General features: G+C 43.4%; 1 protein-coding gene across 13 annotated transcripts in view; it reads left to right on the top strand.

Moving 5' to 3' along the window:
- FOXN3 (forkhead box N3) overlaps positions 1-20,692 on the top strand; it is a 648,650-nt gene extending 627,958 nt beyond the window's left edge. For all 13 annotated transcript variants that reach the window (XM_069208155.1, XM_069208156.1, XM_069208164.1 and 10 more), the window contains one exon: positions 11,505-20,692. In XM_069208155.1, the coding sequence (XP_069064256.1) occupies positions 11,505-12,048 (544 nt within the window). In that variant the 3' untranslated portion in view covers positions 12,049-20,692. The remainder of the gene's footprint in view (positions 1-11,504) is intronic.
- Positions 20,693-25,155: the final 4,463 nt, after the last annotated feature.

Genomic DNA, 25,155 nt, shown 5'->3' with positions numbered 1-25,155 from the left:
TTTCTGTTCTTGGAGGAGGAGGAGGCTAATTTGGAGGTTGTCCTGATTATCCTCTGTGATGATCAGTCGACACTGGGACGAATCTTACCGACGTTGCACCTGATTCTGACCAATGCGCCGCTGTCTGTACTAGATTCCCCACAAGATGGGCACCATTCCTTACATTCATTCTTTGGCATGGATTTAGAGAGTGACTGCTTCCCAGGGGACAAATGCTCAACCCTATACAGAGACTAATTGGTGCAAAGACTTGCAAGAGGCAGATGGGCTTGACACCTTGCCCGAGACTGCTCTCTTCAACACCTCTGGCCCTGCCAAGGAAGAACCTGCCTCAGAAGCTATTGACATGCATAGGGCAGCAGAAGTCCTCGACCTCCAGCTCCCACCATGTGCTAAAACAAATGTTTTCATAGAAGTACTCCAACTAGGCTACATCACCTCAAAGCCATTCTGCCCTTCAGTGGGGCCCTCACAAATACTCTTCTTGGAGTTTGGGCCAAGTCTTGCACTGGGCCCCTCAGTCATCCAGCAGATTGCTCTGCACCATCGCCCTGCTTTTGGCGACCCAGAGTTTTTGTCTTAGAACCCTTCTCTAGAAAGCCTCGTGGTGCAGGCCCTCTCTACTATCCGGTCCAACGACATTCACTTTAACTGCTCCCTGATAAATGCTAAGAGACCTTTGGGAGGCATCTGTTTTCTTCTGCCATCTTTGTCCTGCATTCCATTAATGCCTCCTGCTTATTGGGCAGCTACACCCATGCCCTTCGTGATTCAGTGGCACAAGTCCTCCTGGGTGTTCCAGACAACCTTTGCTCTGTCCTCTAACAGGCCATCTAAGATGGTTGTGATGCGGCCAAGTTCAGGATTCTTTGTGCCTTGGACCCCACTGCCTTTATTGGGTGCACCATGGGCACCAATGTTGCCATTCTTTGCCATGCGGGCTGTGAATAACTTGCTTCTTGGGTGACTTCCAGTCCTCCTTGTTAGATTTGCCTTTTGAAGGGCCTCACTTTTTTGGGGACAAGACTGACTGCGCTTTTAAGTGGCTTAAGGAGAGTAAAGCTACCACTATTTGGACTTTCTACTCACCAGTTTAATCATTCTTTTTGAGGCTTTGACTCAGGCACTGGACAAGGCTGGAATGTCAAAGAATCTTCCTGGTTGTGAACCACCAGATGGGCTTTCTGAATTACCGCGCGGACGAGCTTAGAGCCTCGCAGGTGATGAATGGCAGTAACACCCAGAAGTGATGCACGGTCTCACCTGCGGATGGCAAGAACCTTACCTCGATCTGTTCATCACTGCGGAGAACACACGGTGTTGGCCCTTTTGCATGTTGAACTTTCGAAGTTGTCTCTCGCACAGAGATGCTTTCTGCTTAAAGTGGAACTCAGGACTCCTGAACACCTTTTCGCTGCTAAGCTACAAGTTCTGAAGAAAATTAGGACAGGGCCCAAGTCATCCTACTGACGCCATATAGGGCATGGAGAGTGTGGTATCCAGATCTACTGGGCTTGTGCATATCCCCTTCAGTCACACTGCACTTCCAGGAGGATCTACTGTTGAAGCAGCAAGATTGGGTTCTCCTTCTTGACCTTTCTGTCCAGATGTCTGGTGGGATGCTGTTTGTTCTCGCTCTCACTCTCTCCTAACAAGGCTTCGATTTGGACACTATCAATGGTTATCTTTCATCTCTGTTGGCTTTTCTTTGATTACCCAATTAGCTCTCTTTATTTAAATCACCAGTTTGGATGTGGTTTTTGAAAGAGGTACAGCATGTTTTCCCCTTCACCCTTTCTGCTGCCCCAATGGGATCTGAATCTTGTTCTTGACATTTCTAATGTGTGCTCCATTTGATCCTCTGCACAGTTGTTCTCGGCAACTCCTCACTCTGAAAACTGTGTTCCTTGTTTCCATCACTTTGGCACAGAGTGAGCAGACTTATTGGTGCGCTTTACATGAGTGCCACTTACATTACACAAGGACAAATTCATTTTTTTAATTATTTTTTTGTAGGCACGGGGAGATTAAGTGATGTGCCCGAAATCACAGGATATTGAGTTGATGCCGAGATTTGAACCTGGATCTCCAGCTTCTAAGTCAGCAGCTCTGGCCGTTACGCCATATCCTCTTCCCAGGCAAGCTCGTTCTGCGTACCAGAGCTTTCTATCTTCCGAAAGTTGTGACGTTGTTTAATGTTCAAGAAAGGCAAGGCTGTGCAAAAGCGTCCCATCCTGGGCTGGATCCTGCTGTGCATTTAGTTCTGATATGCATTAGCAAAGATGCAGCCTCCAAAAGGACTGCACTCCCATTCCACCACGGTCAAAGCAGCTACCTTGGTGTTAGCACGCAGAGTCCCTATCCTAGACATCTGCCAGGTAGCTCCAGGGGCGTCTTACCATATGTTCACAAAGCACTATTGTCTGGACAGCCATGTCTGCCGCGAGGAGCACTTTGCCTGTTCACAGACCCGTCTCCCATAGGCACTGACTTAGTATCTATTCAAAAGGTGAGTAATCTGCAGGCAGAAGTCTCTGTGAGAAGTTACTTTTGGGAATGCTCTTTCCGGTGGAGACTGTAGCTGCAGATTCCTCACTGATCCTCCCAGGTTTGCGACTGGATCCCATCTAACTATAATAAGATCCCACGCTAGGAATCTTCACACCTGGTCTACCAATTTGCTTTGGGATCCATGTCAGGAGGCGTGCACCATCTCTAAAGCAACTGGTATCAGCGTGCAGAAGTGTTGCCTATATAGGCTCTCCACAGCACTTCCAGAGTGGGACAGTATTAGTGCAAAACTGCAGACCGCCACCTTCTGCCATGCAAAGGTACTACTGATAAGTTTCTGTATCCAATCTGAGGCCTGAGGAATATTCTAAAGGTGGGGCATAGATAGTGTGTCTGAAGGTAAGTAAGATGTTCATTACTTATTACCATTGTTGAGGTAAGTGGCATCGTGTCCTATTAGAGGCACCACTGCTTTGGAGTCCGAACCTCCACCCTCAGAAGTGATAATAAATATTATATTCAGAGAGCAAATGAACTTTGAATTGAAATAGACTTTAAAGCTGTTGCATTTTTGTGAATGTTCGAATGGCCATACCATAATGTAGTCAAAAGTGCTGCTTCCGCCCACCCTATTTTAGGGGTTTCCTGTACAGTTACCCTCTACCAAGCTCTTAGTGTTTATCAAACCACTCTGCCTTAAACATCCAGAGATAGCTCGCGGAATCAAGTCTTTGGATGGTATGCAAATGAGGGGTAATTATCAGCTTTTCAAATGTAAATTTAGCCAAACATGAAAAATCGGTGCCGTTAGAGATGCGTCACGTGCTTCATTTTAATGAATGATTTCAAGGAGACGGTGATAAATTCACCTTACAACCAGTTTAGCGCGGCCGATTGTGTCGATTAAGCGTTTAGCGTCCTCTAACGACAACCCCTGCAGTGGCAGAGCCCCGAGAAAGTAAATGCAGCTGGCGCGCTCCGTCACCAGCAATAACTGCACTCAGACATTAATAATTGAAGGAGCTTGTCTTTTCCTGCTGTGCGCGGCCTCTAGTTTATGAATCATAAAAAAACAACTCTTGAAAACGAGGAATTACATTGTTTTATTAACTGGCAAGACGGTAACTGCTTTCTTGCAACAGAGAAAATGGCCTTGCAACAACAAAGAGCTTGTGATATATGAGCCTGTTTCACTAAACATGTACAGGGACACCTCCCAGCCTTATGCTGGTTGTGATGAAGTGGAGAGCTTTGACACCTCATGGTACCATCAGGCGCGGAAAAGATCTTTGACTCGGGTCAGTTTTCATGGATAGTTGTGAACGTCTACTGTAGTAGGTTTCTTTCTTTTTTTTCTTTTTCTGCTTGATGTGTCATTGGAGTTGGGGGATAATAGCCAACTCTCCCAATGTTTTATGTGCATGTCAACTTTAAGCTCATGAGCAACTGCTTGCTGAACTCATTGAGAAGAGACCTACCTGTGGCTGGCACTCAGGATGTCTTTAGATTTTGACATTGTTGTAAGATGTTGCTTGAAATCTCAGTGACGTTTCAGTGGGTGATTTTGTTCTGGGTCTGCATATGCTCGTTTGTTTGTCTCTTTTTTTCTGGGCTAAAGTTCCTCGATTTAAAAAGAAGTACTGGGACATGTGCGTGTTCTGAACTCTCATGGCGGAATTCGTCTCCTCCATTTTAATTTGTAAAAACTGTCCAAGATTGTTGTTTCCTGCCTTGGTGGAGATTTTGCTGGTTCTTCAGAAGCATGTGCCCAGTGTTCCATTTTTAGAGCCATCCCTTGAGAGCGGGCTTTTTCCTGGAAAGCAATCCCTTCGCTATTGCGGAGAGCTCTGAAGCTGCCGAGAGAGCACTGCTTGCAGCCGCATTCTTTCATTCCTCTGCGCTTTTAGCCATTGTCCTCCTAGTAGAAATCAGGCTTGCTCGAGGGGGTGTACCATACAGAACAAAGCATTAGCCCCTGAGTTATAAAGCATAGTTATAGGCCTAAAGCAGCCTTACTGCCAATAAAATGTTCACTAAATCACCCAGTCCTTGCCTCTTTTTTCCGCGCTCCTTTGGCATGGCTTATTTTTCTCTTTTTTTCCTTCTAACGCCTTGCCTGGTTTTAACATATACATCCTAAGAACAAATTAAGCTCTTTTTCTTTTTGTTTGACATTTTCCCGTCGTTGTATTTCAGAGTTTGTGTGAATTCCTTTGAAGACCGAGTCGGTGACTAATAAAATGTTAAATCACATTATCATTTTCCCCCCGTTTTTGTTGTCGTAAATTCCTAAGTATCTCCATTTGCAGCGGGTTGAGTGTTTTGCACGTGTGGCAGTGAAAATGAGCTTCTGTGCAGAGTTGAAGCAATGTTTTAGCATTCTGAGCTGCAGTCCAAGTAGCAGAATATCAGTTACTTTTACCTTTCAACCTGGAGGCTCAGTGCTTAAAATCCTACGTGTGTGACGCCATTCTATATGGGCTTGTTAGATCACTTCATTTTTAGGCCTCACCTATAGACAGTATTAGATGTCTGTTGTAGAAAGACGTATTGTGTAAAATATCCATATTTTCGATGGGCTTTGCTTCAGCCCATTGCTTATCATTGGTTGGCTGGTTCGTCAATCTCATTTGCTTACTTCCTATTCAGTGACTTCCCCTTCTTGTAGTTTGTCCTTACCATGGAGCACACCTTCTTTATCATCCTTTTGGTTGGATGACTTGTATTCTTCTACTTACATTGAGGGAACTACTTTTTTTCCGCTTTACACTCCATGGAAATGCATTTTTTGCTGTGTCCCCAGATTTTGCTTCCTGTCTCAAAACCCACCGCACCCCCCAGGTGCTCTCCAAGTTGCTCCCTTAACTCCCCACTCGCCTGTTGCTTTCACTGTCCTGTCTAAGCTTGGATTTCAAAGCTTTTTAATTTTTTTTTCTTGCATTTTCCTCCATTGCTTCTGCACCACTCCTTTTAATCATTCTTCCACACCCTGCCACTGGGCAGTGGTCTGTCGCTGCCACACTCCTCTTTATCCTCTTTCATTTTTGCAGGCCCAGCAGCTGCACTTTGCTCGTTTCTAAATAATGTGCTCTGGGGCACTTACTCTTCTTTTTTTAATTTACCATTTTGCCATGGGCATGTGAACTTTTGTCGCAACAAATTAAAAAGGGAAAAAAAGCCACAGTCTCCTCATAACACATACATTCACATGTGTGGTGACATGCACATTGGCAGTGTTCAAAATGCTATGGCCACCTTAAAGCCATGATACACACACATATGATGGGTTTGCATACGTCTGCGCTCTAGGGATTTTTTTTTTTTTGCCACTGCTCATCAGCAATAATCATGTTTTCTTTTTGATGATGCTGAATAACATTGACAAAAGCAAAAGGCAAGATGTTCTCCTGGATTTGCTAATCCTTGTTTTAGTGACTGAGGCAAAGTTAACCGTTCTAGGCTTTTTGGAAAATATAGGGTTTTGGTTTGATGCACAAGGAATGCAAGTTTAATTGCTATAGGGTTTGAACTACTCCACCGCAGTGTGAGGTTCTTAGAAGTCCCGCAACATGTTTTGAGTTGTTCCAGCACATGAGAGGCGAGATCAGACTTTAAAGTTAATCCAATCCTTGGCCTGATATAACAGACTGCAAGACAAGAATGCCTATTGGGTTGCTGCTTGGATTTTAGTAAGCTATGTTTTTTTGGCCATCATCTTTGTGGAGGTAATGTATGTCCCAGTTTCAAAAATAGTGGTGGAAGGTTATCCACAAAGCAAGTGGATCCTTGAACGATAATAATCTAAAATGCTTTTTCACCATTTTACAAGCCATTTGTTTGGAGCTCTTACAATTCTTCTTGTGCAAAGCAGAAACACTAAAAGTAAAATCAAAGAAAAAAGCAACACCACAAAAACGTGTGAAGTACAATACAAACTATAAATGTGAAGACTTGATGTGTTTTAATTGTTTGTCATTTCGTTTTACCCCGTCCTCATGTTTTTTTTCAATTAAAAGACAGACGGGCTCTAAAGTGCCCTAGCCGAAGTCAAGTAAGGTCAGCTATTTTCTTTCAACAGCTTCGTTCAAATGAACCTATCGAAAGCCTCTTGCACTACATCTCCCAGGGGGCATCATAAGGCAATGTCTGGCTAGACTTTCCTTTAATTCAAGTTGATCAAGCTTTCCAAAATCCAATGTGATTCCAGCTATTGAAGTTTCAACTGTTGGTTTCCGCTTCTGAGATTTTACCTACCCCCTTTAAGAATTGTTGCTAAAGTTGTGTCAGCGAGCAATTGAATGCTACAAAAAGTTTTTCTACTGACGGTTTAAAATATTTTATATATCAGCTCCACTCAGTGTGGTATTGTAGGTCTGTCTTTCCACATCATGTAGGTTATCAACAAAGAGTTGTAAAGAGCAAGAGATAACATATGCAGGAAGGAATTGGGATAGTTTTAGTCGATCTCCTAGAATCGAGTTGATCCATGAGTAGCTTTTTAGATAGGGACATAGCCGGGAGACTGTTTGGGGGGTCACGCCCCCAGTATTAATACTGTAAAAGAAGGACTCAAAGATGGATTTACTTCAAGAAAAGTTAAATATGCATTCTAGGGATATTTTGAAGTACACTATACATTTTCATTTAGTTTTTATTATGATTGTAGTCTTCTTGGGAAATATGTGGCGAAACGTGACAAATAGTACATTTAAAAGCACTGGGGAACAGTTTCCTTTGTAAAAATTGAATACAGAGTATTAATAAGTTTATATGGGGCCCTGCCTTTGGACCAGTGACATTTCTCAAAACTGGAAAACATTTAAAAAACGATTCATAGCTTTGAGAATAGTTGTGGTAGATGGATACCTTATTTCTAAAATCAAATGCAAACTACATAGGTTTTGGTGTCCTGGCGTTCTTGAATATACTTGCCCTAAGTATGAAAGGCATCCTATTACAGTAACAATGAATTGACACTCACGGATGGACATTTTTGTGTGAGTACATCTCCTACTTGAATTTTTCACGTTATTTTAAAATTTCCCCTACTAGCCTAGTGGTAGAAAAGAGCACCACGGGTCATATTTCTAATTTGTTTCACTCTTTTGACTTGCTCAGTACGTATGGCTCTCATAATTGGACATTGGTAGCAAATCAAATGATATACTCATATTTTGCAGCCTCATATAAAAGCACATCGTGGAGGCCTCTGGAAAGTGGATATCTGTAGGCCTCAGACCTTTTCACAATATGCTGACATGTGAAGAGGACGTAGCCTTGTGGTATACGCACATCTTTTATGTTTGTGACATATGTTGTTGGGTACATGTGAAGCCTCTGATGATGTGCGTATATCTGAGGCCTAAGTACTGTGCTGTAACGAGTTGCGGGAGCCTGGTGAGGAGTCCAAGATGGTTGCCAGCGTGCGCCATGGAGAAGGCAGTGTGACAGACTAGTCCTCCCGATAAGTGCAGAAGACTTTGCAGGAAGGCATGTTTGGGGCTTCCGAGGAGGGACAGGAGTCGGGGAGGATGGAACTGGGAAAGCACAAGGGCGGCCAGGAGGAGGACGAGCGGCGGAGCACCCAAAGACCGAGATGGGAAACCACGAGTGCGACCCTGTGAAGACCCAGGAGAAGCCAGGGACAAGGACTCAAAGAGAAGACTAACTGGTCAACACCAGGAGCGAAGAACAAACACCACTAGACACCGCTCACCTACCCGGCAGCCCAGGATGACAGAAGTACTCATGTGGAGCCACTGTGGCCACCCGGGGAGGGTCGTGCCCGCAGGCGAGTGCCCATTATTCAGCTTATGCAATTATGGTGGCGGGAGCACTCACAAGAGAAAGGAGTTAAAAGCTCCTAGCTGGAAAGAAAATACAGAGAATAAAAAAACAGTCACTATAAGGTGGTGGGGAGCAGCATCCAGTAGAGTGGTAAAATCGCACCGCTGATACGATCTCTTGCGGTTTCCAGAGGAACCTTCAGTTGGACAGCCGGGAAGAGAAGCAGAACGAGAAAGTAGTCCAGAGACGAGGAAGAGAGGAAACTGAGTCAAGAGAGTGGCTATGAGGGAGGACCATAACTGATATAGAGCGTGGGACTAGAAACCCCATAATTAAATAACCGAAAAAGGAGCTGAGAAAGATCTCAGATATTCCTCTCCTACGTGGACGTGCATGTATAAGAAGACATCTACTGTGCATGTCAGAGGCATATATATTATACGCACTAGAGGCTTTGGTTGTGTGCATGCATGCATATGCCATAAGAAGTGTACTACCGATAGGAGAGACTGGCATCCCATATATTCATCTGATATATTTATATTTCATTCCTCCCTTCCCTCTTCCCCATTTCATCGTTATTTTATATTGTTTTCTCCTTCCCTTTTTCTCTCACCTCCATAGTTCATCTTGTTTTCTTTCCCTGCTCTGTCTGAACTCCCTTTCTCTCTACACTGAAATCTCCCCCTCTTCATTTGTGCCTCCATGTTTCCTTTCGCCCTCTCTCATGTTCTCTTTCTTTGCCTTTCCTATCTCCTTTAATATTTGTCTCTGCCCATCTGTTCTTCCATTTCTGACCCTTTCCTTCTCCCTTTTCTCTCCCATTTATTTGTGCCTGTCTGTACTGCCACCTCATTACCTCTCCATCTTTTCTCATATTCGCCTCCCCCACTATCGCCTTCCTTTCTTCTTGCTGGTACTCTTTCTTTTCTATGCCCCCTGCCTTCCTCCCTTTTCTACTCATCTTAAGTGTCGTCCATCTCATTCGTTGTCTTCTCTCCATTTTTTTTGTTTCTACTTATATCCATCATAACCAGCCATGGATTTTATAGTGTCAGCCCGGAGCTAGCCTAGCCCTGCGTGACATTGACCATCCCTGACAGCCTAAGAAGCGATAACACAGCCAGGCCCAGTGGAGCACTTGCAAGAACAATTCTGAGTAAGGGGCCTGACACGTAAACTGCAGTCAGGGCAGAGTGCACTCGGGCCCATCTGACCTCTGGGCCCCGGTGCCACCGCACCACAGATGGCTAACTCTCTGTAATCCTGGTTCTGGGGATCATATGGGCTACCGCACTAGGGGTCCACACATGGACTTAGTGATGGCGATTGGAGGTGCCCTTAGCCGCACGTCCATTGGACCTAGTGCAGACAATCCACTCTTCGCAGTGACATGCTGCTGCTGAGGTGCATGTGTTTGGCTGTCAGATGTCAGCCACTCATGATGTATGCTGAGGCTGCACAGACTACTTTGCACTTTTACAGTATGGCAATCTTTATTCTGCCTGCGCCATACGTGGCAGCAGACTTCGGGTCCATCATGGCTACGAGTGGCTTCCTAAGCACCGAGTCCTCCTTTTGTTGTGCTGAGGACGATAGAACTCAGATCCCAGTCACAGTGTAAACTTCATGTTAGCATTTCATGACAAAGGAATCAAAATTAAATCTGCATAAAAGCAGTTCTCTATGTACGGCTGTGACAGCCATACGGATTGTCCCTGGGTAGGTACTAAGTGAGACACAGATAATGACATAGATATAATGATGTTTAGGCATAGCATAAAGGTTGTGACAAAGGGGAGACATAGATGTGTCAGAATACTGGGGTAGAAACCATTAGGAGGCAGGATACGGTGAGATACAGATCGGAATGTTGTTTATGTTAGTGTACAAGCAAAGCGAAAATGTGAGTTGTAAGTGAGGAAGTATAAACCGTGGGAGTGGCAGTCTGCAGCCCTGAGAAGATTTAAACTTCTACATCTTGAGATCATGGAGTCTTAAATTAATATCTTAAAGACCCCTTTGCCCCAAACCTTTTTTGAATGTTATATCTTTATTGAATAAGCACTCAGTTCATCTGATCTTTGCATATAAGCCCTCAGTTCAAAGTTTTAAGTGTCCGTTACTAGAATAACAGAGTTTGCTTATTCTCAAATACTGGAAAGACGTCCAGACCACTGTCTGCTCAATTGCACCTGCCATTTTTGTATAGAATAATGGAATGCACTGGCCACACTTGGTATAAGCGCTCGTAATACACTGTAGGGATATTTATTTCAGATTTACCACTGTCACATACCACAGTAGAAGCATTTTTACGCTACAACAGCCTTCTGACTAGAATTGGCAAACACCAGCTTCAAAGCAGTAGAACAACTAGGCAGTTGAGTAAGAACTGAAAGAGTGTTTGGAACTGAGCTAGATTGTTAGGCAAGCCGCCTCCCATGTCACTACCTCCCCCCCTCAGTGAATTACTAGGGACTGTAGCGGCCCTGAAGCACCTGTAGCTGGACCATGAGCAGGACACTGCCTGTTAATTGTTTCGTTTGAATGGTGTTCTCAGTCCCATATGTGAATCCAGGTATGTCACAACACACTCACATTCAGGGACCCATGGGGGATCTGCGAGGCGTCTTCAGTGGATCTGCAACTGTTTTACAAAATTAAATATTATCAATGCATTAAGATTGATAAAGTTTATACAAATAAAGAAGCCAAATTGAAAATTTGAAACCGTTTTCAAATCGGATTGTTTTCAGTGTATACGTATTTTTGTGTATTGTTTTGAGGTTCAAATCCTAGAAATTGCTTAGGCTGGGGCCCTCCAGCTTCTAATAATGACTCATTGGGGATCCTGAATTCCAGTAATGATTCAGTGGTGGTCCACAGCAGTCAAAAGGTTAAGAGCCGCAGATCTAGGCCTTTCGGGGATTGTAATGTCCTCTACTGCTGCATCCCACGCAGGCGGGCCAGATTATCCCGTTAGTGCGCTTTATTCATGCCCCTGCAGGTATCCCAGTGATGCATTTCATATCCGTAGGAGATGTATCTTGTAATGCAAACTACACAACTTGACCATATCTCAGTGATGCATTTCATATCCGTACGAGACGTATCTTGTAATGCAAACTACACAACTTGACCATACAATTTTGCAAATGCTTTCAAAATAGAGACTGATGTCCATTTTTGTAATATTTCAACAGGAATGGGATAGGAAACTGCCGGCTGAGGACAGAAAGCGAGCCGTCGTGCGACTCTCCAGTCGTCAGCAGTGACCCCAAGGAGGATCACAACTACAGCAGTGCCAAATCTTCCAACAACCGGAGCACCTCTCCTGCCAGTGACTCCATATCCACTTCGTCTGCCGATGACCACTATGAGTTTGTCACCAAGGGCAGCCAGGACGGGAGTGAGGGCAGTATCCAGAGCCAGGAAAGCCACAGCGAGGCTGAGGAGGAGGACAAGAAACATGCCACGAAAGAGGCCAAGGATCCACTGGCCGACAGTGGCTATGCCTCGCACAAGAAAAAGCAACATTTACTGAAGGCGAAAAAGCCGCCAAGCGACACACTGCCGCTGAAAAAGAGACGCACAGAGAAACCGCCAGAGAGCGACGACGAAGAGATGAAAGAAGCTGCTGGGTCCCTCCTGCATTTAGCAGGAATCCGGTCATGTTTGAACAACATCACCAATCGGACGGCAAAAGGGCAGAAAGAGCAGAAAGAAAAAGAAACCACAAAAAATTAGAACAAATCAGTGATTTGATATAAACTTGAACATTTAGCTTCAGCACGTCAGGTGAATTCTAATGATTTGTGGCAATATCAGCAGTTTTATTTTATTTTATCGCTTTTCTTTCTGTTTGAAACCCTTGAGTTTATTATTTTTAAAGGAGATTGAAGCCATATAACTCATACTGACACTCAGCTAATTTACAAAAGCTTTTCATTAACTGAAGACAACAGGTAACTCGTACAAACAAGCAAAACCTAACATTGCTTTCGCCCGCTTTCCAAAAGCAACGCATGAAAAAATGACAAAGTCAGATCAACATCAAAGAAATTGGAAATTCAATTTGGCCTGGAATATTGTACAATCAGTGAAATCATTCAAGCTTATCTCTTTTAAAGAATTTTTCTCTTTTTTCCCCTTTACAAACCACCCGTTCCCTCAACCTCTGGATCAAGGTAATGCCAGAATGAAGTTTTGGGCTGAATCAGTGGAGACGAGCACTTTGATCCCCAAACACCCGGAAGCGAATACAAGCACGATGTGTTTCATCTTGTCCAAAATCTCTTAAACAACTATGCCCTCCCTGTGTGGAATACTGATGAAGTCTGATCATGTAAAGGTTAGGTCTAGTGAGAGGGGCATACATTTGAAATATGTAACTTCAGGTTTGAGTGGAAAAAAGACGAAATGTGGGGAGAGTATCAGTTTTAATCATTGAATTTTATCATCTTTAAATTAAGCCATAAGCCTGAGGATTGGCACTGCGTGCAAAAAAGTATCTTTATATATGTATGTGAATATATATAATATATATTTATATATGTATGTGTGTATAGTTGTATACATATATACATATATTATATAGGCGTGTATATATATCTATATATATTTATATATGTAAAGCAGCTACAGTATGTCTTCAAAACTGCCTGAGTGAAAAGCAATCAATTCTCAAATCACAGTTCATTTAAAAAAAGAAAGCAACGACTTTAATATTTTTATTTTGATAAAATATTTGACCTTACCGAAATGACATGCTACAAATTCTGCCATTAGTATTATGCTGAATTCGAAAGCATATCTATGGACAATTTATTTTTTATTTTTACAAAGCTCAAGAACTGCCCTTCAAAATGGAGTTTGCAGTTTCATGTCTGTCAGGGTTCATCCGTGCAAAATTGTCAACAAGGTTTCCAGTCAACCCGCATAGAGACAGTGATCCACGTGCATGGATTCCATTAGTAAATACACACAACTGCAAAAAAAACAGATTTTTTTTATTTAAAGATAACAAAGTTCTTGTAAGGTAAATAATGTATTTAGCATGAAGCATGAATTATTTTCATATAAATCTAGAAAATAGAGAAAAGGCAATGCCTCTCCTTTTAAGACCTCAAGGTCTGGACTTCTTCTTTTGGAAGCAGGTGTTTAAGGTTTAACCTTCTTCAGGGACAAACACTGACTGTTGGGGAACGTACTCTCTGCAATATAATTAAAAAAAAGTACTTCATGCTCTGGTAGGGCTTGGATGGTTCAATTATACTGCCTTGTCTGCACATTCAGCCACCTACTGTACTTCTTTGTTTATAAAAAAAAAAAATAAGTTTGTCCTTTCTCCTCTGTCTGTCCATGTTTAACATAATGCAATAATTAGTGGGCAATTTTAGTAGTGAGTGTGTATGGCAGAATCAAGTGTACAAATATGTTATTTGTTGGGCAAAGGAGTCGTGTTGCGGAGAGAGATGCTTGGGTAATAAATGTCTACCTTTATCTCTTTTGACTAAGAAAGGGAAGGATTTGTATTGTTATGAAAAGCTCGCTCATGTAGTGACTCCTGGGAACATGGGTTCTTAGGAAGATGTGCAACACTGTTCACAGAACTGCCACAAAATGTCACTGCCCAATGAAATGTTTCAAAATAATGCTTTGTCACCAGTTCTACAGCTCAACACTTAATAACTTTAAACCAAATATCTACATGTCTGAATATGCGTGTTTGTATTTCACATACTTAATGCTCGTGTATTTTGGTCCCATTATGTCATCAAAGTTTTCTAACCACGTGAAATCCATAAAGCCAAAAGCTTAGTGGTTGTAAATATTACCAGAACCCATCCTATATTACACGAATAAAAGTCTACTTTAAGGCTGCTCTTTGGGAGGAAATTCATAATTTACAGGCTTGTCATTGTCATGAAAAGACAAGCTTAACAGAATATGATTACGATATATATACATATATTTTGTAATCTTATATTGTGTAGTTATGCCAGGAATGGGTTCTGTCAAGTTCTAAACCCTGAGCGATTTATAAATGACGCCAGAAACTAAGATGACATTAAAGGAACATAATACTTGGTTACTTGGTAAATATTGTTTATATGACATGATGTGAATTTCTCTGTATTCTTTTTCGTAAATGTTGATTTTCAAAGGTGGTAACCCATTCTTCATGGGTGGTAACCATCATCCCTTTGAATTACACTGATTGGAATTTTCACACTAGTGATATACATAAAACAGCAGCATCATGCCTCATGCTTGTGAGTCAAAATAGTAGTTGATGATGGGATAGGAGCTTTCGCTGAAAGTCCACGCCATCCTTCTGGACAGCAGGTTGTCCGAGTATTGCCAAGTTGACGACAGTGCTGGAAACATGCAGTATTTCATTTCTGATGGCCTCCAGCATTTCGATAATCGCCTGGTTTGGTTTTGAAACAGTATATGTAGCATTAAATTAACAATAACATAAACCTTGAAAACTTCAGTATTTCAGCACGGTGTATGGATTCAGCATAATTCTTTCCTTTGTGTGTCATCCATTGCAAGTGACACTGTGTCGACAGAGTGCACGTACTGGTAGTGCTACCATACTTTAAAGAAAAATTGGTGGTAGCGTTTCATAACTAATAAGTGGGAAGAACCAGCAAATAATTGGGAGTTTGCAGACTCTGACCTTTGCAAAGAGTTGGAAGGTTGCATCTACATTAGTAGTTGTAACCATGAATTATCTCCTGCTATTCTTAAACTGTGATGTATGGGTTATCTGTTTCCCACACCCAGGACCCAACATTTCTAATGTTTCACTCTTATTCCTGTAAGACAAGTGCCACCCGCTGGTAGAGAACTATGGAATACCTCATTTAGAGGCCTCATTTAGAGTTTAGCAGACCAGTACTCCATCACAAACATGACGTATATCCCGCACACCTTACTACAAGTGCATTATATCCTAATTCACTTGTAATAAGGCAGACTGGATAATGTTTATGATGGAGTAACCTACCCCCAAATTCTAACTCAGGTTCTTCGATTTAAAAAAGTTGAAATGATGGCCTAATTGGTCAGAAGTCAGATTTTGGTATCTTCTAGTTTACAAATTAGTTATTTTTTCATGCAGAGGGAAATCATTTTTTATGTGGACCACAGCTTTTCCAAATTGACAATATCATGTAAGTTTTTACTCCTCTGAAGATTGTCGTCTTCTTTTACACCATAAATGAACCTAACCTTACTGGTTAGCTATTTTTATTTGGAGAGTTTTGATGTAGAGCACAACAACAGGGCCACAGTGCTTCCTCGGACCTGTTTCCCACACCGTATATTTTTATTGCAACTATCGGAGCAAAGCGATTCCAAAGTTTTTTTCTGTATGTCTGTGTGATCAGTAGAAGTGGCAAAAATGCATTTCTTCCATCCCTTGCTAATAAGTATGGACAGCTGGCTCTATGTAAACATCATTCAATTAATAAGCAACAAAGGACTACGGATATCCTTGTTTCTCTTTTGGCTTTTGAAGTCTATCTCAATAATTTGCCTTTATTAGTCAATAGGGAGCCAGATTCCTTTGATCGCACCCTGCACTCTTTACAAGGAATGTAAATCATATAGACATTTGGGTGTTTTTTTTCCATTGAGAAATATACATCCTGATGGAGGCTGAGCCTGTCGAACTCCTATTGGCTATGCCTGTTCTCCATCATTTATCTTTTTATGTAATTGGTTGAATGATTTCTCCTCCAAAGGATCTGGTCTGGCATTTGCTATTTGATGTGAAAAGGCTTTGAGGACTGAGATGAGATGGATTTTCCAGCTGTTAGTTCTGAAGCTGCACAGGGAACCTCAATTAGATCATCATCTTATTACTCTAAGGTGCATTGAAAAAGACTGCAGAGAGACCCTTCTTATGTTTGGTCAGACGAGGGGAAAGAGCGTGGGTGTGACCAGGTAAAGACCTGCACATGTGTTTCCATCCAGGAAGAATCGTTACTAGACCGTGCATTCTAGGGTCTGCAGCCTCCCAGTTTACCTAGAGCAATAGACACATAAGGACAGAGATGCCATTCTGTAAATCTAGGGGATAAAATATTTCCCCTCATTTCCAGTCTGTATTATTCTGTTTAATGCCAAGATCACTGTTGTGCAAGCCCTTCCACATTAGAACCAGCTGTGCTGTCCACGATCAACACTTTAATGATTTGAAACATTAAGACACTGGCATTTCTTGCCATATTGCTCTTTTTCTGGCTCAGTCTGGTCACCGAGACAACTGTACAAGGATGCCAAACTTTACTGCTTGCTGCAAGTAGTCAATCTAAAAAGCAGCATGAACTTCCTCTGGGTGAACTTGGGTCTGTGTAACCCAAAAAGAGACGTATTATAAGGTCGGAATGGTCTTTTGTAATATGTCATCATATATGCTCACTAAGCTGTAGCTCCCTTTAAAGGGTGTTTTGTAGTCGAGAATGACAATACATTTCTCTTCATCACCTTAATCATTAATATTGTTCGGTTTTCCAGGTAGAGAAAACTGAGATTCGTTTTTAATTTTCATTTTCTAACTTGTGTTCCGAGGCTGGAAAGCTCCTTCCAGGATATGCCTGCTTCCTGCCAACTAAGGCCTCGATGCTCACTGTTGAGCATTGAGCATATTTTGCCTTCCCAATACTTCTCAACACTGTCTGTTCAATGTGCACAGAAATATTCTGCATGATGGAAATATGTGTTATGACATAATGTACATTGGCTAAGCGTAATGCGAGTAAGAACCAACGTTCTCCTCATTATGCTGCTGAAAGCAAAAGTATACTGAGGCACCATAATTCATGCTTTTTAAGAATGAATATATCTTTAGGTTTTGTTTTTCTGCCCACGTTGCGTGCACGTCCATTGTTACAAACTGTGGCTTGAAGGGCTGAGAAACGGTTTTACTTTTCCATCTTAAAGCACAGATTCTTTTAGATTTGTACCAAAGCAATTTGGAATCAAACAAACCAGATTTCTCAGACATCAGAGACCGCAACTGTTTGTTGACATATATTTTTGAGGTGCCTAGACGCACCCTAGAGACGTTCTTGTGCAGAGGGCATTTCTTGATGAAGCACATCTCGGAGATGCATTGGGCAACTTTGAAATCTATAACATTTTTTGTTGCAGAACATATATGTCTAAGTAGCTAGGTGACAGTGATTCACTGGTGGGCAAAAATGTTCTGAACCTCCCGATTAGCTCTCGTGGCTTATTTTTGAGAAGCAGTCCCTTAGATTGCACTTTAGTTCCAACGCTTGCGAGCAATATGTTATTATCGATGCACAAAATAACAATAACATTGTCGGTCTTAAGAATATGTATGTTATCTTTGTGTCGGCAAGGCTTCCAATATTTCCGCGTATGGACTCCATGAGATGTGAGTGATGGACTCAGTATCTCATGGCGCGTTACAGCATCTCTGTTCCAACACGGGTTGTGTCCCGGAAGCATCACTCGTGTTCGAAGAGGTACTTGTGCACGTCCTGCCAGAGGGAGCTCCTGTAACTTTGTCTACAGTCACTGAGTGCAAAGGCAATAAGCAATTTCTCTTCTTTGGATCTGTGTAATGATCAGCTCAGCACTGTTTAATAAAGTTTCTAAATCGCCTGCCTTTCGCGATTTCTCTAATACGAAATATCTGTAATATGTACATTGTTACCGAAATGTTAGTTATTTTGTTTCATTTGGCACGATGTCGGAGTGGTGTTACATAGTATAGAAGTGCTCCTGCCAAGTGTTTCATCCTGCCTGTGCGCTTGCTCCCGGTGATCCTATTATTTCCTTCATTTCTACCACGGTTTTTAAGCTCCTGTCTTTCACACTCACCCCTGATGGTTCAGTTATTTATGACCCACCCATCTTCGTCTCAGTCCGGTCTCCTCCCTTGGCCTGTTTGCAGCTCACCTCCCATTGCACTCTTTTCTCTCGAAGTCAGGTGCAAAGCTCTTCGCCTGCCCTCTTGACCCCTTTAGTCGGGGGATGTCACGAGGCAGCTCAGGACCCTGGGCTGTACCCTCCAAAGCGCCGTACCCCGTGTTGAGCCAAGCCTCACACTGCTGCTGCCTGTGCTGTACCTGTTCTAGTGTGAAGGGAGTGGGCCATGGTCTTCTGGGCTGGACCTGCTGCGCGAGAAACGTGTGCGGTACCTAAGCGCATGCGCGATGAACAGTTGCTGAGCCTGTGTGGAAACCAGGACATTTTCCCCTTTTGTCTATCACGCCTTCATCGGCCGTGGCTCTGGACGCCTATAGCATCTAAGGCCCTCCTTTAACTTGCTCTACTGCAGACGTGTTTGCCCAGTTTCTGTTAGGCCACTCTCGATAATAGCCGGATGTTCTTCCCCCCGGTAAGTGTCATAGTTATATCGTCAGTCCAGGTGCTGCAGATAATGCCTGTCTCTCAACTCTTTCGATGGAAAACCATTTCAACCTGTCTGCTATACTCTGCTCTACTTTGTATCACTGGTGAGCGTGTTTCACGTAATTGTTATTGAAAGTGTGCTTCACTGCCATTAAGTAATATTTGAAACGCTGTTTATGCACATAATTTAGCACTGTGATCTGAGTTAGGTAATATTTTGTTATCTGTGTTTATACTTTTGTTATGCCGCATATGCACACTTCTCCTGTATGTAACAAAAAAGCCCACTGTCTTCAGTCTGGCAACCTTTTCATTTGACGTAATGTCAGTTTACACAAGTATAAATGTATCCCTTTTCTTTAAAACAGTGTAAAATCAAAGAGAATTCACGTTGGTGTTTAATTAGTTTTTTTAGGCTTGACACTGCTTTATTTTTTGCATTGTAAAATAATCGTTTGAACCCATTTATTTTTGTTGGATTAGGTTGTTGGTGAGTATTAGTTTTGTGTTATATTTCTGGTTAGGCCTTGGTGATTACTGAATTGATTAGGCACTTGCAGACGGGGGTCATTTGTCATATACCACATACTTGCAATTCTTCCAGCTAACAGATGCAAAGCTTCGCTGGCCAGTTGCACCAGAAAATAAAATCACGATACTTCCATGGTGCCATAGCAAGCTGCTTTCTCATTTCAAACACAGGTTTGTTCTGACAGACAAAGACCCAAGCTATGGTGCAAGCAAAAACGCATTTACCTTCTGCTGGTACTGAATACATACAATTGTATCCATGCAGCATGCTGTGGCTCACATCTTCATTTTTGGTGGTTGCCAGTCGAGAATCGTGCACACGTTGCAACTGCAATTCTATGCTAAAGAGTTGGAAGTAGCTGGATTACCTTCAGGAGACGTTACAGCCCAATGGCTGTGAATGTGATGTGAAGTTCAGGTTGCCTCTGCTATTATTTTAGTTTTGTCACTAAAAATAACATTAAGATCTTTAGCTGTGCCTGTGACTTCAGATCATGTCCCTGTTATTTGGAGTTGTGGCCAACATTCTGGTAAAAATGGCAAGCCGTGTCCACGGAGGTGAGTTAGGTGCACTCTGGAGCTCGGGTCTGTAGCACTCGATTTATGTGGTGTTTTTCATGCCATAAGGCACTTCGAGTTTGTGGAGTGGAAGGTGTGGGAAGCAAAGGCTTTTGCCAAGTACCTGGGCTGGAGGGAAATAGCCTGGCTCACTGACAGTAACCTCACTATACCAGACACCTTCTGTGTTTGGGGTTCCCTGCTTGCTTCTGCCAAAATCACTTGTTTACGCGAAAGCAGGGCTCTTCATTCAAGAGAATAAATGTTGAGAAATGTAGCTTATTATCTTGTTTTATTGTCCTTAACTGTGTCATTCACACTCACTACTTAAAGCTGCCGTGTTTTAAAATGTCGGGGAGAAATATTTCTGTGTCTACGTATATGGAAAAAAGCATTATAAACTTGTACATTTTTTTACGCTTCTCCTGTAATATTTCCGAGATATTTTATTTTACAGAAAAAAGTGATAAAGCAATCAAAAGGCCAAGATGATTTAACATCAAAGCCTGAGGCAGGACTATAACCGGCCAAGAACGAAAAGAGTACAGTGATAAAATAAGACGCCATTTTGTCCGTACTTTATATGTGAAACTGCCAATTTTATGCGCATAAATAATTACTGTGATGGGGGTGGGTCATTAGGGAATAAACAGTAACGTTAAATTGTATTTGTGTTTACCTAAAATGAGCAGTCAAGAGGCAAGTGCAATCAACCCGTCTTTAGGAAATATGAACAATGTTGATTTAGAGGCATACTTGCATTTTACATTTCTTGATGTGTAATCATATTGCCAAAGACAAACTATTTCATCAATTATTGTAAATAACACTTTCCCAAAACCTACCATAAAGTTTCTGTGATGTATTGTCTTCCAGTTGCAATAAAAATTACTGAGTTGCATCAGTTGGTCATGTATAGTGTCCTTATTTAAGATATGTATGCACATTTGATAAAGAAAGTATTACAGTAAAACATCATGTAAGTTCTATAAATGTATGCTACTCAATGTAATGCACATTTGCCAAGGTTAATAAGCTTAGATGGTACTTTCCATGCTATATCAATATTGATATTTTATAGTAAACTTCATAGACCCTGCAGATTGCTCGCAGGGTTTTATCCTGCTGTAAAATAGGCTCAAGCATTTATAGTGCATGATTTTGTTTTTTATGGCCAAAAGAAAACTCTCATTGTGTGACTAAAACCAGGTTTGGCAACCCCGTAACCCTTAAAAAAAGAGTTATCGCAAACTTGAAACCTTAACGTCAACCATGTAAATTGAAAATAGTAATATTTTATGTAATATTCTTCAATGGAAAATGGATGGGTTTTGAAGTTTTTCTCAACATTTGTAGGGGTTTGTTCTTCCTTGGACTAATCACGAGTTGAAGTGCCCCAGTACAAGTACCAATAATGGGAAGCTGTGATAGCACCTCAAGACACCACCTCACTGCCATCTTTCCACAGAAACAAGAAACACAGTAAACCAGTTCTCCCATTTTTAGATCAAGCTTATGAGACAGTGTATGCACTTTCCCTTGCAAGACGTATTGTGGGCTTAACCAAGAACATGCAGGAGCTTGGAGCCAGTCCTTTGCTTACCATTTGTAGACCTTCCTGCCACTCTTATTTGCCCGTTTCTTTTCATGTACCAGCTTGTCAGTCTTGTGCTTGTCCGTCCCAAGGAGCATAGCTTCTTTCCTATCTCTTTTGATTGGCTTACTTGTATGCTTCAGCTTCTTGCTTTTCCGGCACTATTTTGTTTTAGGTTGAGCACTCCATGAGAGTGCACGTGTTTTACAGTTGTCTCCCTCTTTTACTTTTCTTCTCCTGCACACTGCGTTTCTTTTTGTTGGCCATGTGCTTCTCCCTGTCACCTCATGTTGTACTCGCATATATGTACTTCTCCCGATCGCATTCTCACGTGTGTGCTTTTCCCTCACCTCTTCCATGTTGCCCTCATGCTCCTTGCTTCTCCTTCCTACCTTGACCTCGGTGCTGCTTCCCCTCACAAGTACCCTCGGTCTCGCTTGTCCTTTGCTTCTCCCCACCCCCACCTCCCATGTTGCTTCCCCCACCCACGCTCTCCTTCCCACTCTAGTGTTGTTTCTCCTCACCACACCCCACCCTCCCTGTTGCTTCCCCACATGCACGCTTTCCTTCTTTTGCCTGTTGCTTCTTCTCACCCTTGTCCTCCATGTTGCTTCCTTCACCGCCTTGTCCCCTGCTTTACTTCCCCCCCGCCCCAAACCTGGCCCTTCATGTTACTCCCACCTGTATCCTCTGTGATGTCCCACAGTGCTTCAAAAAATGTTTGTGCGGCTTGTATATTTTTTATTATCTAATCCAACTCTGTAATTTAGAAAAAATTCCATTTTGTGGGCACACATATGTATGGTACACGCGCCTGCAAAATGATGAGGCCACTGCATCATATCAGGTTTTTTTTTTTTTAGCTTTTCTTTAGCCGTGCTTCACAGCATCGGGAATGCTGTACAGCATGGCTAAAAAAGGTGAGACATATTGCCTTTGCCAATACTTGCATTAACCGACAGTCGAGGTGCAACAGAGACTTTTTCAATGAAAAAGCATTCCAGTCCTGCCTACTGCTGATTGTTGTTACATTGGCATTGTTAACTAATCTAACGTACCGGGACATAACATTAAAAAAAGAAAGAAATTGCTTTGTGAAGGTAGCTACGGCTGCCAACAGCTCTGTCACGTGCAGTAGTGACATACCTCCCTCCATCAGCGTAGTAGGATGCAAGGGGTGTAAGTAATGCTGAGGGGATCCAGGTACGGAGGGAGAATATGTGATGGAACAACTAAGTCCTAAACAACTATTTGCCTAAACCGCTACTGCTAAACAACTAAAAAGACTCTACAACGAAGTACTGAACAACTACTGTCTAAACAACAATTTTGCCTGAATAACGATTGCCTTAACAACGAATTTTAAGGTAAGTTTTTTTTTTTTAATGGTTTATTAGTTTAGAATTTATATATATATATATATATATATATATATATAAATCAATTCTAAACAACATATATATATATGTATTTAGAATTGACTGCCATCTGCCTTGTAGGCCACACCTGAAACTATAGAGGGGAGATTGCATGGACCTGCTTTGGACTTGTGGGATCCCCTCACCCCAGGAGGACGCTTAAGGTGTTCCGTACTGCACCTGTAAAGAAGACCAGCAAGGCCCTGGTAGCGGCCTGTCATCGCCCTAGCTGCTGCATCCTGGGCTGCACCTCGAACGGCAAGGGAGGGAGGGGGGTTGGTGGAAGGGGAGAGAGGTGGGGGATGGGGTGTCCATGTGGTCGTGTTACAACTGCCAGACCGTCCTGAGGACTTCGGTGGCATGCGGCCGGGCACCCAGGACAAAAGGGCGGCAGTGCCTGCGCAGGCCCGGTGTGCACTGCGGTGCCATCGCAGTGCTGAGGAGCCTCCCCCTCGAGGCACAGTACCCATCCCGGGGCTGTGAGGTGAGGGGGGCCGCACCCCGGTATCGGTGTGTCAAGGCATCCATGTGGCTCCACGGCACTGGGCAAGTGGCGCAAGACCTGGGGAGAGAAGACATCCTGGATTGGAGCCCTGGTCTGGAGCCCCGAGCTGTTTGGAGAGCCTGCGGTTGTGGCCTGGTGCGACCTGAGGCTTTGGTTGTGGCTGGTGCGGTCCATGCGGGGGTCCTCAGCCGGGCGGGTGGACAATGCAGGACACATGCCTGTCCCCACCACCAAACCCCCCCCCCCCCCCCCCCCTCCCCCCGGAGTCCAGACAGAAGCGAGACCCCTACTACATTCGTAGCTGCAATTCCGTATAGAATCCCAGGTTGGGGGGCCTCCTGTCACTGTCATATGTGGGCCTGTAGCTCGGTCGGGCACCCCTGCCCCTCTCTGACCACCTGGTCTGAGGTGAATGTGGGGACGAGCCCAGAGACTGAGGTAGCCCTTGTGCTGGTGCGGGCTACGTTCCCCGCATGGGGCCTTCCGGGGCACCTGAAAACCATCCTTCAACACTCACCAGCAAAAAGGGATCAGAGGTGTGGGACTTTACGTGAGCTGGCCCCTCCAGCATGTCTCATACCTTTGGAGATGGACCCTGAGAACTGGTGCAGTGAAGCGCTCCAAGACGGCATGTGGCTTGTCCCACCCCGGGGACTCCCCAACACTCACCAGGACCCCATTGAGAAACATACCATCTCGGCATCTATGGACTGCATTCCCCCTACCAACCTGTCTCCTCTGGCAAATAAGTAGGGCCTCATACTACAAGAAATACATGATTTGTGCACTGCAATTGAACATCGCATAGATACTATTGCTGCAGACCTCGATATCTTAAGAGCTGACCTCAAGAAATTAGCTGACAGGGTGCACACGCTGAGGGCACCCTTGCTGACCTGGCTCCCCAGGATAATCTGAACACCAATGCTATTCCGGATCTTCAACGGCAGATCCAGCAGTTAAACGACAGCGCAGAGGGTGCTGAGGGACGAGCTTGAAGAAACAATGTGAGAATAGTGCGAATGCCAGAAGGAGAGGAGGGAACCAATCCTACCCAGTCATTGAGGAGTAGTTTTGGACGGCGGCAGCTCAACATCGCCTCTCTGTCGTATTTGTTGTAGAAAGGGCCCACAGGGTGCAGCACGCCGTCTTGCCCCATGGTGGCCCGAATCCTTAACTTGCACGTCTGAGACCACCTATTGCAAATATCCCAGAAAGCACACCCATCATGGTGAACAATGCAACAGTCTCACTTTTCCCAGACCTTACCCTGGAGGTGCAGAGACGCCGAAAGTCATACCAGTTGGTGAAAAAGCAGCTCTGAGATGAAGGACTAAAATACGCACTAGTATTTCCAGCACATCTGAAATTACTGCTTCATGATCGCTCCTTATTATTTGACTCTCCTGAGGAGGTCTGGGACTGGCTGGAGCGCACATAACCCATGGCCTGCTGTCAAGGGGTAGAGGAGAGCACACAGACAACCAACTGAAAAACACCAAGATAGCGCAGGCGGCAACAGAAGAGATTGCCTTCCGCGACGCCCTCCTCCCGGCAGGTCCACAAAGGGAGAGTTGAAACTTTGCAGACAGTGAAGTCCATGAAGACCTGCAGGGACCGATCGCCTTTAAGCCATTCTACTACCACTCACTTGGACTCAGACTCGAAGTCCAGTGTGGCGTTGTTCCCTTCAACCATGCCTCAGACTGCAAACTATTATTTGATTCCAATGAACCTTCCTCATTTGGAAGCGTGAGTGCTAGCATGAGATGCTCCAATCTGTCGTTGCTCCTTTTTTCTTATGAGTTATTTGGGGAGTCCTATTCGTTCCTGCTGGACTGGGACAG

Source organism: Pleurodeles waltl, chromosome 9 (genome assembly GCF_031143425.1).
Source record: "Pleurodeles waltl isolate 20211129_DDA chromosome 9, aPleWal1.hap1.20221129, whole genome shotgun sequence".
In the NCBI taxonomy this organism is placed as follows: Eukaryota; Metazoa; Chordata; class Amphibia; order Caudata; family Salamandridae; genus Pleurodeles; species Pleurodeles waltl.
Note: the sequence above shows the minus strand (reverse complement) of the source record. Positions and strands in the feature narration are given on the sequence as shown.